The 14,819-nt window shown below is 37.0% G+C and overlaps 2 protein-coding genes across 2 annotated transcripts; one reads left to right on the top strand and one right to left on the bottom strand.

The window, feature by feature from the left end:
- Positions 1-4,239: 4,239 nt before the first annotated feature.
- Positions 4,240-6,181, top strand: LOC133854166 (UDP-glucuronate 4-epimerase 3). The gene has a single exon (XM_062290238.1). It carries the CDS (start codon positions 4,529-4,531, stop codon positions 5,831-5,833), a length of 1,305 nt encoding a protein of 434 aa, XP_062146222.1. The 5' UTR covers positions 4,240-4,528; the 3' UTR covers positions 5,834-6,181.
- A 5,905-nt stretch (positions 6,182-12,086) lies between these two features.
- LOC133854820 (uncharacterized) lies at positions 12,087-13,622 on the bottom strand. The gene has a single exon (XM_062291087.1). It carries the CDS (start codon positions 13,518-13,520, stop codon positions 12,339-12,341), a length of 1,182 nt encoding a protein of 393 aa, XP_062147071.1. The 5' UTR covers positions 13,521-13,622; the 3' UTR covers positions 12,087-12,338.
- Positions 13,623-14,819: the final 1,197 nt, after the last annotated feature.

The following is a 14,819-nucleotide window of genomic DNA, read 5'->3' as shown; positions in this document are numbered from 1 at the left end:
TTTGAGAACTGACCATCCTGTTAAATCGCAACCATTAAATAAAGTATTTTTGTTTATCCATAATGTAGCCAATATAAAATACTAACAAGAGTGTCAACATTATAGTAATTAGATGCTTCTCCATAATTGTTGCTTATTTCTTTTACTAGTAGTTATACACATTATGGCACCATGCAAAATATGAACAGGTCATCTGATTTGATAGGTCCAACTACGAGATTTCCATGGTCAACAACAAGCAATGTATGTATTAAATATAAAGATTGAAAATAGATGTTTTTTCTTGTAAGCAAATGCAAAATTTCTACTTCTGCCAAGTAATCCTTTTCTATGGACCATGTGCTTACTCTTTTATATATTTGATCAAATATGTTATGGCTTTGAAATGGGTTTATCATTTAAGCTCTGTAAGTTGCAACATTGTTATGGCTTGACGCTCAGCATTGTTGTTGTTGGGGTTTTGGGGATCTTGTTAGGAGAAAGAGTCTAAGCTCAAAGGTACCCTTTTTCTTGGATACTATAAATCATGCCTAGTTTATTTTGCTAGTAGTTTATACTATTGTGTGTTTGTGATATTATAAGAATTTGAAATTAAAATTTCGAATCAAATGGGTATTTTGATGTAAAAAAAATTATACAAGTTTTTTTGTTGTTAGTGGTAATAAGAACTATAATAAATATCATTTGTTTGTAGTAATAAGAACTATAATGAAATTCTAACAAAAATGTTATTCTTCTAGATATTTTTTACGTTAATTCTTGATCCATAAATTTTTCTTAAAGTTAAGAGAAATATGGACAAGCCAAAAACACTTGATTCATTCTTTAAGAAAAAAGATGAAAGCGAGTTAGAAGTTAATACTGATACACTTTTTGCAACAGATATTGAGGCTTCAGTGACTAACGAGCGTCCCTCCAAATGACCAAGAATTCAACCTGAAGAAATGGATGCTACCTCTTTGCAACGTAATCTAGGATTATGCCACAAATATAGGAATTGTAAACTTACAAAGATGAAATGCAATGTGCTTATATTAAAGCCCGTCCATATCAACCCAAGCTTTAGGAATATCCATTTTCTGGAACGGGTAATAATCGTTGCCGATCTCAAGCTTCTTGGTTCAACACATACTCAAGTTGGTTGGAGTACTCAAAATCAAAGGATGCCATATTTTGTCTTCAATGCTATGTTTTTGCTATGAAATCAACAAGTCGTCCAGGATCAGATGCATTTATCGCGAAAAGTTTTGACAATTGGAAAAAAGAAAGCGACAAAATGAATAGTTCTTTAATGGGACATGAAGGGAAAGATCCAAATTCACCACGTAAAAATGCTATGAAATGTTGTGAGGATCTAATCAATCAGTCATGACATATTGACAAGTTAGTTGAAAAATAAACATCACAAGAAACACAGAATAATTGGTTGAGGCTCAAAACCTCAATAGATAGTGCTAAATGGTTAGCATTTCAAGCATGTACCTTTAGAGGTCATGATGAAAGCTCTAACTCAAAAAATCAAGATAATTTCATTGAATTCATAAAAGCTCCTAGCAACTTATAATGATGATGTTGCTAGACTTGTCTTGGAAAATGCTCCAAAGAATGCCAAATGTATATCACCCAAAATTCAAAAGGAAATTCTGCATATCATTGCAATTAGAGTGGGGGATGTGATTTGAAAAATAAATTGGGGATGCCAAATTTTGCATTCTCATTGATGAAGCTCAGGATGAGTCAAATGGGTCTTTCGTTAGCTCACTGGCTTGCTCTGTGTGGAGTCACTTTCCTTGGAAGAGTGTGTGGCAGACTCAAGTTCTTATGTGGGCGGCTTATTTTGCATGGTCGGTGGCTCTAGGTAAGATCCTTAAAATAGATAACATTAGGAAGAAGCATGTTATTTTGGTGGATAGATGTTGCATGTGCAAACGAAATGAGGAATCGGTGAATCATCTTCTTCTTCGCTACGATGTGGCTTACGCTTATGTAGAGTGCTCTCTTTAAGCGTTTTAGTTTGTTTTGGGTTATGCCTAGGAGAGTCATTGACTTGTTTGCTTGTTGATGGACGTCTGGAAGGCCGAAGAGTGCTGAGATTTGGTAGATGATGTTGACATGCCTTTTTTGGTATGTTTGGAAGGAAATAAATAATAGGTGTTTCGAGGATTTGGAGAGGTCCTTGAAGGATATTTTAACTCTTTTTTTTTTTTTTTTTTTTTTTTTTTTTTTTTTTCATACTTTGTATCTTTGAACAGTAGCTTTTGTGTCTCTTTTGTCGATTAGTTTTAGCGATTTTCTTGCTCGTTTTTCACTTTCTAGTTAGGTGCTTTCTCTTGTATACTTCCGGTATACTTAAGGGCGCTTTATGCTTTTAATAAGACAAGTTTATTAAAAAAAAAAAAAAAAAAAACACCCACACCGCTAGGATATTAACTTCGCAGCTTGACATACAACAATAGTAGCATGTTGCATCTAATTTGGTACCATTATCATGTCCTATCGTTGGATGACACATGTCCAAACCCATGTAGCAGAGAGAAAACCCACCTTTTTTTTAGGAAAAAAAAAAAAAAAGAAGAAAAAAATTGCAAGGATTTAGGCGGTTAGAATTTAATGAAATTTGCAAAATACCCATGCTTGAATCTTTGAAAAATTTAATAATTTTTTTTTTAAAAAAAAATGAGTATTTTAAGAATTTTGACAGAATTTAACGAAAAATTCTAACGAAGTGTTAAAATTAAAACAAATTGAAATATGGATACGTTAAATTGACATCTTTCAAAGTTTGAGTACTTAATTATAATATATATATATATATATATATATATATATAAGCAATAAAACATAGAAGATATTAATACAAAATTATCTAAAGAAATGTGAAATTAAAGTTTAATTGCAATGAAGAAAATTAAAAATTAAAATTTACACACAAAGGAAGCAACTCATACGTGAGTTTTGCAGTGAAGAGTCAGTAAGACAAAGACACAAAAGGAAACACTCTTTAAAGTAAAAAAAAAAAAAACTTGAACTTTGGAGTTGAGTTGGTGAGACAAATTTGAAAATTAAAACAGGAAAAAAAAAAAAAAAAAGTCAGAATACAAATAGAATTTAATAGAATTATCAGGCTTCAACTACATTTTGAGGAAATCATCAGGTCAATGGGCCAAATTAACTACAAAAATGGTTAATTATTCCTCAATATAAAAATAGAGAGTAAAAGTAAGACGTTTAGCTCTCCCATCTTCATTTACTTCTTTATCATTTAAATATCTAATTATATATGAGAAGCATTCCACCTTTTCATCAATCTCATCACTTTTTTTTTTTTTTTCTCTTCTCATCTACCCTAAATAGATTATTATATTTCTTCTTACTCTCTTATCTTGTATGAGAAATCCTACTGAATATGACATTAGAGACATTCCCGCCGATTGACTTGGCAAGTCTATCAGCTTACCCAATCCCCCTCTCTTTTGTAGCCATTCGTTTGGAACTTGATGACAAAATCAGAACGAGGGGTTTCACCCAAACTTCAACTGCCAACCATTTATCAACTCTTTTACTATTAAAAATAATATAAGAAAAAGGGGGGCATTTAATCAAATTGGTCCCCATATAGAGAGTTAGAGACATCTATAAATTAGAGGCCAAAAAAATAAAGGGATAACTTCACAAAAAGTATTGAATTATATACCGTTTTGAGATAAGACTATTGAATTAGCAAACGTTTCAAATTGGAGTATTCAAGTTTCCAAACGTGTCACTTAAGAGTACTTTGTTAAGATTTGCTATTAAATTTTAACAGAGTACCCAAAATACCATTTTTTCTATTTTTTTAAGAAAAAAAATTTTAGAATTTAGGTGTTGGTAAGAATTTAACGAAATTAGAAAAAAATACCCATGCCTGAATATTTGAAAAAAATTTATAATTTTTTTTTAAAAAAATAAACACATGGGTATTTTGAAATTTTTTTTCAAAATTCAACAACAATTCTTAACGGAATACCCGTAAGTCAGACTTTTAGAAACCTTGATACTCCAGTTTGAGACGTTTGTTAGTTCAATATCATTTTCTCAAAATGACGTATAATTCGATATCCTTCGATAAAATTATCACAAAAATAAAAGAAAACATATTTGAAAAATGGGTCTGAGGGAGTGGATTCAATTAACCCAAACTCAACCTGTCAATCAATTTACAAGAAAAGAGATATCTTACCAAAGACACACGAAGAAACAAAAAACCATTAATCAAATTTGGTGAAAATGGTAAGCAAAAGCCAAAACCCTCCAAGCCAATTAACAGAATACCCGGGATATCCCCCTCTCCCTTTTCTCATCCCCTAATTTAGCATAACCATCGTACCCAATTTCTGATCATCCCCAGCAAGTTCATCAACAGCCCAATCCAATTCCCAATTCCCAATTCCCAAATTTCCCCCCTCATTTTCTCTCTTACCAAACACCCACAACCCCAGAAATTTTTTGTCGAAACCCTAGCGCGCTAATCGCCTCTTTGAGGGGCACAATGTTGACCACAATCTCCCACCTTGACAACCTCCCCTCCACCCCCGGAAAGTTCAAACCGGACAAATACCCACCGTACATTAATCGCCTCCGATCCCAATCCAAACTTATCCTCTGGTCCTCCTTCTTCCTAGCCTTCACTCTCTTATTCTATCTCTTCTCTACTCCTTTCGTGGGTCCACCCTCATCGTCGCGCCGAGCCCTCGGCTCCGATTCCTGGGGCGGCCGCGACTGGGAGCGCCGGGTGAGCCGCTCGGCCCGCAAGCGCTCGGAGTCCGGTATGACTGTTCTCGTCACCGGGGCGGCCGGTTTCGTTGGGACCCACGTCTCCGTGGCTCTCAAGCGGCGCGGCGACGGCGTGCTTGGCGTCGACAGCTTCAACCACTACTACGACCCGAACCTCAAGCGCGCACGCCAGCGACTCCTGGACCGCGCTGGGGTGTTCGTCGTGGAGGGAGACATCAACGACGCGTCGCTCCTCCAGAAGCTTTTCGACGTCGTGCCGTTCACCCACGTGATGCACTTGGCGGCGCAGGCCGGTGTGCGCTACGCGATGCAGAACCCTGGCTCCTACGTGCACAGCAACATCGCTGGGTTCGTGAACCTCTTGGAAGTCTGCAAGTCTGCGAATCCGCAGCCATCGATCGTGTGGGCGTCTTCGAGTTCGGTCTACGGGTTGAATTCCAAGGTACCCTTTTCGGAAAAGGACCGGACTGACCAACCGGCGAGCCTGTACGCGGCAACGAAGAAGGCCGGTGAGGAAATTGCGCACACCTATAATCATATATACGGGCTTTCGATTACTGGGTTGCGGTTTTTCACGGTGTACGGGCCGTGGGGTCGGCCAGACATGGCGTATTTCTTCTTCACGAAGGACATTCTGAGGGGGAAGCCAATTAAGATATTCGAGGCAGCGAATCATGGCATGGTGGCGAGGGATTTCACGTACATTGATGACATTGTGAAGGGGTGCTTGGCGGCGTTGGACACGGCGAGGAAGAGCACTGGGAGTGGTGGGAAGAAGAAGGGCCCTGCGCAATTGAGGATTTTCAACTTGGGGAATACGGCACCGGTGCCGGTAAGCGAGCTTGTAAGCATATTGGAAAAGCTTCTGAAGGTGAGGGCTAAGAGGCAGGTGTTGCAAATGCCCAGAAATGGGGATGTGAAGTTTACACACGCCAATATAAGTTTGGCGCGCAGGGAGCTCGGGTATAGGCCTACCACCGATTTGGAGACGGGGCTCAAGAAGTTCGTGCGGTGGTATCTCGATTATTATTCTGTGGAGAAGAAAAAGAGCGCCTGGTGATATTTCTGAATCGTGCCTGACATGAATTGCCTTGTGTTTCACTCATTTTTGTGAGCATTTATTATAGCCAGTGATACTGTCTTCTTATAAGAAAGAATTGATGTTCTGCTGGTTTGCATCTGTTGATAGGCATTTGCTTGCAGGGCATAATAGCTGGCTTTTATCGAGGGAAGATGAGAAGAAACTCTTATTGCTCTTTTCCACATGTCTCTGCTTTGTTTAGGGTGTTGTTTTTTAGTTTAGGCTTTGTACAGTCCATGACTCACAAAGATATTCCCATTGGTGGACTCAATTTTATCATCTTGAATGAAATTGAAATAAAAAAGAAAAAAATAGCATTTGTTGCAATTGGCCTTTATATTCTTTTATCTATTTTGGTATGATATTTGAGATCGTGTTTCCATTATTTTGACATGAAATTGAGGTTCCTGTGATTTTCTGTTTTACTCTCTGTTTCTGATAGGAAAGACCTTCGAGGTTACTACTTCATGATGCATGTTTTTTGCAGTTGCTGGAGGCTCATATGCTCTTTGATCGGTGTTGTTACATGTACATTCAAACTGGCATGAATCACGGTAACGTTCTGCTAGGTTATATCACATTGCAGTGTGGCATGCACAGTATTGTAAATGCGCAAAGTTTATAAAATTGACATGTGTTCAAAAAGCATGTGATCCTCACATGCATTTTTATTTCTCAACATACATTTTTAATAGAGCATGCGATTCTCACATGCAATTTAGATATATGTCAGTTTAATTTTCTTCAATCTAGTTTGAAGGAAAATTTTGTCCTTTGCAAATTGTGTTCTTGTGTATATTTGTGTGGTAAGAATGTTAAGCACAGAAGAGAACTTCTTATAATAATACTGTTGATAAGTTCTAGGGGCTTCATCTCCCCCTTCTTCTTGGACCTTCTTCATTGGGTGACAGGGTAAACAGTCCTTGTGCTGTTTGGTGGCTCTACCATTTTCATTGGTTCATAGGGTTAACATTCTATATGATAATTTAGTCCCTAAATGTTGTTGTGTTGGTTTTAGTTTCTCACTTGCTACTTGATTAGATAGAGCTCCTCATCTTCGATCAGAATTTCAGTACAAATGACAGGAGGCCAAAGTCTGGGGCATTCTATTGATGGTATGTTCATATCTTTCTGAGCCATTTCTAACCAGAAAATACATCTGCAACTATTACGAAAGTTGCCAAATGCCAATAAATCCCTTTTTCCATTTAATCAGCAACTTGTATTTTACAGAATCACTTCAGAATTGCAATTTGGATAGCAAAACCGTGTTGTAAATGCAAAACATAACTAAGCATCACCCTAAAAGAAACAAATATGTCATTTGGGATTTTGTGATTTATTTTTTTTCTTCCTCAATTTCATCTGCCTGATGTATTAGGATCTCTCGCAATTTGGGATTCTGAAATTATGAAAATCCCGCCGTTAGTTATATCTAACGGATTAAAATAGGCCAACTGTCCAAGTAGTGGTATCTTATCGAGGCAGCCAAAAAAAGTTTTTCCTCTCAAAACTCAGAATGCATTCTTTTTCAAAAAGCAAGAGATGGCTTCTTCTTAAGACTTCTTAAGACAGCTTTCTTCTTTGGCCAAAAAAATCAAGAGCGAGCTCCACCACAAAAGATGGTAAGTAATCTTTTCCTCTTCCTCTCTTCTCTATTTTTTTTTTTTTTCCTTATTCGTTTTCTTCTGGCTTTTTTGTGTTTTCTGGCGACAAACGATGAAACAGGGAAGAGGGGTAATAGGGGTTTCTGTCTGTTTTGATGGTATTGGATGTGAAATAGAATGTGCTATTGGTAAGATTTGTGTTCCTACTGAATGTGTTTGCGGCTATTTGTTTATTTGTGTTTGGATAGAGAAATTTCTTTCGAGTTTCTTCAATTCATGATTCAGTCAAAAAGAGTGTCTATACAACTTGACGGAGTAGAGCCTACATCAACAATGTTTGAATGTTTATTTTCGTTTGATCCGACAGTCCTGAAAGATCCGATGACCCAAGAAGTTCCGTCTGAGGAAAGTCTTACCTGAAGGGAAGTTACATCTGAGGAGAGTCATACCTGAAGGGAAGTTTTATCAACCTCATCACTTTGGTTTAGTAGTTGGCTTCTTCATTCATGTTACCATCTAATCATCCCATCTTTCTTATCTGTTTGTGTTCTTATTATTATATGCTGTAGATAAGATGAAAAGAAAGTATTTTGTCACATTTCATGCTAGAGTTTGAGCTGAAATTATGTTGCTTTTGCATTCATTTCTCTTGACCAAAGACAAAATTGAGATGTATATTCATTTTGTGAAGTTAAGAGCCATGACTTAGATGCATTATGTCTACCAGGTGAACATTTGTTTGAATGAATTGAAATTGATCTTTTGATTTGAAATTTGGACTTGCCTAGGCCAAAATGTTACCTTCTGTGGTATACTCACACACCCACACCCACACCCAAATTAGTCCTGATTGCAGAGAACATCACATAATGTGCATGCAAAGGTTGATGAAAATCGTGAATTTTTCTTGAACATTTGAAAATTGGAAAGTAGACCATTTGTTCAACTCAGAGTGAATATGGAGCAGATGATTTGCCTTTCAGCAATGTCTTTTAACTCCTGTGTACCTCTACTTTTTTTATCATATTGTTAAGCATTTCAAAGGTTAACAAAGCAAAAGTGCTTTAATAAATAGAGTAATTGTGCAAAGAAAAAAGAAAGAAAAGAAGACTTGTAGATCAAGGTCTTGAGGGAAACTTCTGGGTTCTTTATGATAACTACAGAAAATGAGATCTGTTTCTTATAAAAGGTTTTGTCAACCCAAATGTGATACATGAAAAAATTCAGCTCCTACTCACAACCTCTTAAACGGTGTTTTCTAACTCTTTTTACTGAATCTTAGGGTCATAAACCCTGACATAATCTTCTATACTTCTCATTAGAAAGAAATTGAAGATACAGTCTCCTTTTTCTGTATATATACAGTCATCATTATGGCATCTTTGATGAAATGCCTATTTATTTTCTTATCGATATCTATGGATTGATCACAAGTCTGAAATATGGTTAGAGCCCTTATATGATTTTAACTTATACGGAATGCAGTTAATATAAATTTTGTAACATTTTCTGTTTTTTTTTTTTAATAGTCGCCAATTAAAAGGAAATATTTTTTTTCAATTTTTGTTATCGCTATTGATTGATACGAGTTGATTTTCTGCTACGATAAATTGTGGAAACAATAGCAGTATTAATCATAAAAATTATAATATTTGTCAAGTCGAATTAACATGGATGGTACATAACGTATTAATCGTGTTTACAAAAAAATGCATGAAATCGAAGGATCTTGGACCTCTCTTGAAGATCGCAGAAATTGCCCCAAGTTTGAAACATCAAGCAAAAAAATGTGGTTGCAGACTACTGTCTATACTTCGAATGCTTTTGGAATTGTGATTTTGTAAATAAAAAGTACGACTTTAAATCAAATCTTAAAAAATGAATTGTTTGGGAATTGCGTTTTTAAAATATTGTGATTTGTAAATTTAAAAAACTGTTTTTTAAAATCATAAGCAATGAGGTGTTTTTTTTTAAATACTAAATTTTAAAGGTTAATATGTGATTTTAAAAGTCAAACTGTAATTTTGTCAAACATTTAACTCCGTTTTTAAAAATTACTTTTCAAATAACACATTTTAAAATTATTATTTTTAAATCGCGCTTTTTAAAATTATAAACTCAAATGGATCCTTGGTCATTGAATCGTTCAATTCAATGCCGCCATGTTTGAACCATTCAATGACGAGGATGGGCAGGCGAGGGCCTGGGTGTCAAGGGCACAAAAGATGAATCAGAGTCGAAGGTGACTATGGCCAAAGAAGCCATACTTTTTGGAGCCCTCGATATAATCAAAATTTTGAATTTGGCATAGTTTTAAATTTTGAAATTTCAATACATGGAAGGAAAGGCCTGGAACTTCAATTTCAGATTCTGCAATTCGGAAGGAATTGTCAGATATCCTAATCCCCGGCTGATTGAGTGAAGCGCAGAAAAATGGCTCTGTTAATTGCTCCAATTTAAAAAATTCATACTTTATTTACCCTTTAAGACAATAGAAAGTCAGACTGATGGACAAGTCCATGAAATTCCAAGACTTAAGGCCCGTTTGGCAACCCCCTCCCCACCCCTTTCCTTTCTTTGTACTTCTCCAAAAAAGCTAGTTTCAAAACATTCTTTAACTTTTTTTATTTTTTATATCACATCAATAATTTTTTTTTATTATTTAAATAAAAAAATCTACTACAATACAAATTTTTTTTCTACTTTTTCATATAAATTTTTCATACTTTATATCACATTAATCACTTTTTATAACTAAAAAAAAAAAATTTCCCTCGTACCATAGGTAGGGTTACCAAACGGAGCCTTAAAACACCTTTGATCCTTAGAAATGAAGTACACCTGTATCCACATGGTAGCACACACAGACAACTCAAAGCCCACACCTGTGGTACCACATGTTGTATCAATGTACAAGTCAGTGCTTGAGAAAACTCAAATCCAAAGGTGTAACTCGTCTGGCATGTTCAAGGAAACCAGTCAGGACTACAACAAATTCTGGAACACACCAACAGTTTTTGTAAGGGAAGAATTTAACCCCATGTAACCAAAATGTGTTCACCAAACATGCTTTCGTGTGAAACATCTCAGTCCTAAAAAATTCTTAGAAGTTTTCTAAACTTCTCTATTACCACAACCGTGCTGAGCATGACACAGAACAATCAACATTTTTGAGCCCTAAGACATTCTCTTAAATAAAAGGGGCTTAAAACTATCAGATTTTCAGACAGTTTAGTCTAGCTGTTCAGGTATTGTAGCACACTAGGGACTTCAATAATTCTAGATAGTAGTTTACTAGAAGATTTAATTCATGTAACAGAATTGCCCTGCAGCCCTGTACCCTCCCAGGGTGTCCAATTGGGTAGAGCAGTACAGTAAACTACGATAAGTTGGGAGTGGGCAACCGCTATTTCGACTCAAAGATTATATCTCAAAGCGACTAGAAAAGCAGTTTAATTTGGATTAAGGAAATGAAGTTACAAAACCAAGACACATGGAAGGGGACCATAGGAGCTACAAGTCAACTCGTGACCATAGATCATCTATTTATTTTCAATTTTTGGGGGTCGGAAGGTGCAACTGCTGAGTGAAGGATGATGTTCAAGATTGGTCATAAAGGTAAGGTCCATTGAACAATAAGGTGGCAAATTCCTCCACTCATCTAACAAGGCATTGATATAACAAGTATCTCAGTACATAGAAGATTGTTACTGGGTGACAAAGAGAGCCATATCCAAATTATAAGTTTCTTGTCTAGTTGGTTATTCATTCTAGGAATATTACCACTCCTATGGTAAAAGCAATTGATTCCTATGGAAACTTCAATGCACCCACATGTTACATGACAAGTAAATAATACTAGACTCAAAGTAGGATTTACTACTATGCATACCATTATTTTGGGATTATAACAAAAAATTGAAGAACATAAACAATGGTCCAACACAGTGAACAATACAGAGACATTCCATTCAAAGTATCATCTATGACAAGTCATTTGTAAATAGTCAAGAGGAGAGAAACTGCATTTTGTGTCAGGTTAAATTCCGTTACCTTAGGCATTCTCATAAAAAATAAAATAAATAAATTACATGACCTTAGCAGGAAAAAGAAGCATAGAGAGAAATGCACAAGAATTTTGGTGAAAATCCAGGACATTGGAGTAAGCATCAGAATCAAGAATAATGCAAATAAACTTAAAGAAGCCTTTAACCCCAACCACATACAGACCCATTTTCCTTTCCTCTTTATACATAGGGCCATAATAACTGTTACTGGTACCACGCAATTGATCGTATGATTTCAACATTGACATACTAGATATGTTACTAAAGCTTTTTCATCATATAATTCCAGCTCCCACTGGTTTGGTACAGGCTGTTCAAAAGGGGCATGATTGGCAAAGGCTGTACCTTCTTATTTGCTTTAAATGGTATAATTCCTGGCTTCAGTTCCAATTACAACATTAGAAAACAACTATGATGTACAAGGGAGAAATAACAAGACCAAATAGTGCATGAGCCAAATAACAAGATACATTTATGACGTACCTAGTGCTGTTTAAAGTTGATCAAACATATAGTTCTAGAGATCTCCATGGTTATCATGACAGTAGAAAAATAAGATGGATGCTTAATAGACGTTAAATTCCATAATAATTCAAAATGAAGTCCACAACCCACCCCCAACATCCCAATTTTTCTGTAAAGTTTAATTCAACAGATAGGCTGGAGTTTGGGCATACTGTTAGATACATCTACATGACTCAAAAAACGACATCAGGATTAGAATCCAGATCCAACGAAGCACGGCTGTCCTTTTTGCATACAGTCTTCAACCCCCTATCCTCAGTCTCCACAACAACCTCGTCTTCAAAATCATATATGTTTTTCTTCAACCTCTGGATTGTATGTGCACTCCAATCTCTTCAGTGATTGTGAAGAAACAACATCACCATCAGAATCCAGCTGCCACCAAACATTACTATCCTCCTCATGCACATTATCATCAACTACCCCAGTAACAGTTCCTTCACAATCATCTTCACTGTCCTCAACAACCTCATCCTCATAATCATATATCTTTTTCTCCACCTCAGGGTTATATGTCCACTCCAATCTCTTCAAAACATCACGGTCCCTCCATTTCCCAACAACCGATACTGCTTCCTTCTTAGCCTTTCCCATCAAAATTTCCGTCCATGAAAAACCAGCATCTGCAACCCTCTTCAAAGCCCCATCATTCATATCCCCCACAACAACTGTCTTCAGACATCTCAACTTCGCCTCCTTCAAAACATCCACGAAATACGAATCATCTGACACAAGAACCATACACTCAACTCTCCTCCTATCCATCATATCCACCATATGATTCTTCAATGCAACATCGACTGCTTGTGATTTATCCGACACAGTCCGAACCAAAAAACCCGCCCTCTTCAACTCATCGGCCAAACCATACCCCACCTTCGGGTTCAAAACATCCCTCACAGCATTCTTATACTTCTGCATCTTCATGGAATACTTAGCCACCAACTTCACCCTCTTCGTCCCCCTCGCCGACTCTATCTGACTCAACCTCTTCATCTGCTCCCGCTCATGAATTTGCTTAAAATGATTCACAAGCTTCTCATTCGTGTAAAACTTCCTTCCGCAAACTCGACAAAGATGTCGCTCAACCGCCTTCTCCAACTGGTTCAACATCTTCCTCTCTTTCCTTTGCTCCCTAACAACTTGCGGGACATAGCTAAATGTGTGGTGATTCGCATAGGCCACCGTGTACCTAACAACCCCAAGAGAAGACGCCGCAGCCTTTAGCTTGACAGCGGCGTCGTATGGTGGGAACGATTTTGGTGGTTTATTGTCCAAATCCCAGAAAATTGCGACATTAGTTTGGGCAATTTTTGGTGCTAACGACAATGATGGGTCTGAAGGATTAACGCCCAGTTTCGACTCAAAGTGACAAAATCTACTCAATGGGGTAAATGGGTGTAGGCTTTGCACTCTTCTGAATTCTATTGTACAGAAAAAGTTGCGGAATTTGAGGAATACAACCATAGGCAGAGAGTTATCTTTGTTTTATTGTGGGATTACTAGAAAGAACAGCGTAAAGACAACAATTGAGAAAACTGGGAAGATTGAGATTGACTCACCTTAGAGATTGAGCGTGAAAAATGGCTGGATGGTGCTGATATCGGCTGATTGCAAACTGGGTTCCAATTGAGTTCGATGTTTTCAAAGTTTTGCTAGGCGTACAAAGAGAATTACAAAAACGAGCTTGCACACTGACGTGGCAGTGCCACGTCAGTTAAAGAAAATGGACGGAATTTTACGTCACTGATAGATTGCTCCACAGCAGAGAGGATGGCGGCGTGGAGAGCTTGAATGAACGACGACGGAGCCGCCTCCGTGAGGATGCTATTTCGAACCCGCTGCCGCTATCGTCCTCGACGACAGCCATGTCCAATCATCGAAAGAGCTTCCCTCCTTCGGCCAAAGTTTTTAGAGCAGCGCCGACGTGGACGGCTACCGACGAGATGATTGGCGTGTCGGTGTGTTATGCACCTTATTGTACTGAGGAGAAGATGGAAGCTGCCAGACGAATGGGGGTGTAATGCTCGGACAAGGGTTACTTGATATCAAGGCTCGAGTAACCCTTGATGGCTGCCACATGGTTCTCTCACTAGAACAAGATAAGAGCATTCCTAGTAGCCTCACCAAAATAGTTTTTTAGTTATTTTGGTGAGCCAATTTGATGAAAATCCTGAAAAACCAATCCCAGCAGCCTCACCATTTTAACCAAAAAAATTTGATGACTGAAATTACTAACCAAATTAAATGAGACATTTTCACTCAACATCCTACTCACCAAATTTTGTTTCACATTTCTCTCTCACATGATTAGCACACTTTTTTCTCTTTTTTCTCTCATTTTCTTCTCCCATTTCCTATCTCTCACATGATAATGTCCTTATTTCATGGATATGAATGATTTTTTGTAAAAAGATTATATAGAGAAAAAATAAATAAATATGAAAAAATTATTATTTAAATGAAACAGTGAATATTGACTAGTTAAAATGGTGAGGCTGCTAAGAGAATTTTAATAAAGTGGCTCACCAGAATAGAAAAAAGTGTCTTTTAGTTATTTTGGTGAGTAAAATTTGATGAGGCTACTATGAATGCTCTAAGGAGGTGTATTCCAGCTGAAGAAGGATACTGGAGTCATTTATGGTTAATCTTATGGGTCAGTTGTAATTTATCTTTAAGTCAGTTGTATTGTTTTTCCCTAAAACCATTCCAGATTGTACTGGAACATGGTAGTGGGTGACAACCCAGTAGCGTAGTGGGTTTTTG

Source organism: Alnus glutinosa, chromosome 13 (genome assembly GCF_958979055.1).
Source record: "Alnus glutinosa chromosome 13, dhAlnGlut1.1, whole genome shotgun sequence".
Taxonomy (NCBI): domain Eukaryota; kingdom Viridiplantae; phylum Streptophyta; class Magnoliopsida; order Fagales; family Betulaceae; genus Alnus; species Alnus glutinosa.
Note: the sequence above shows the minus strand (reverse complement) of the source record. Positions and strands in the feature narration are given on the sequence as shown.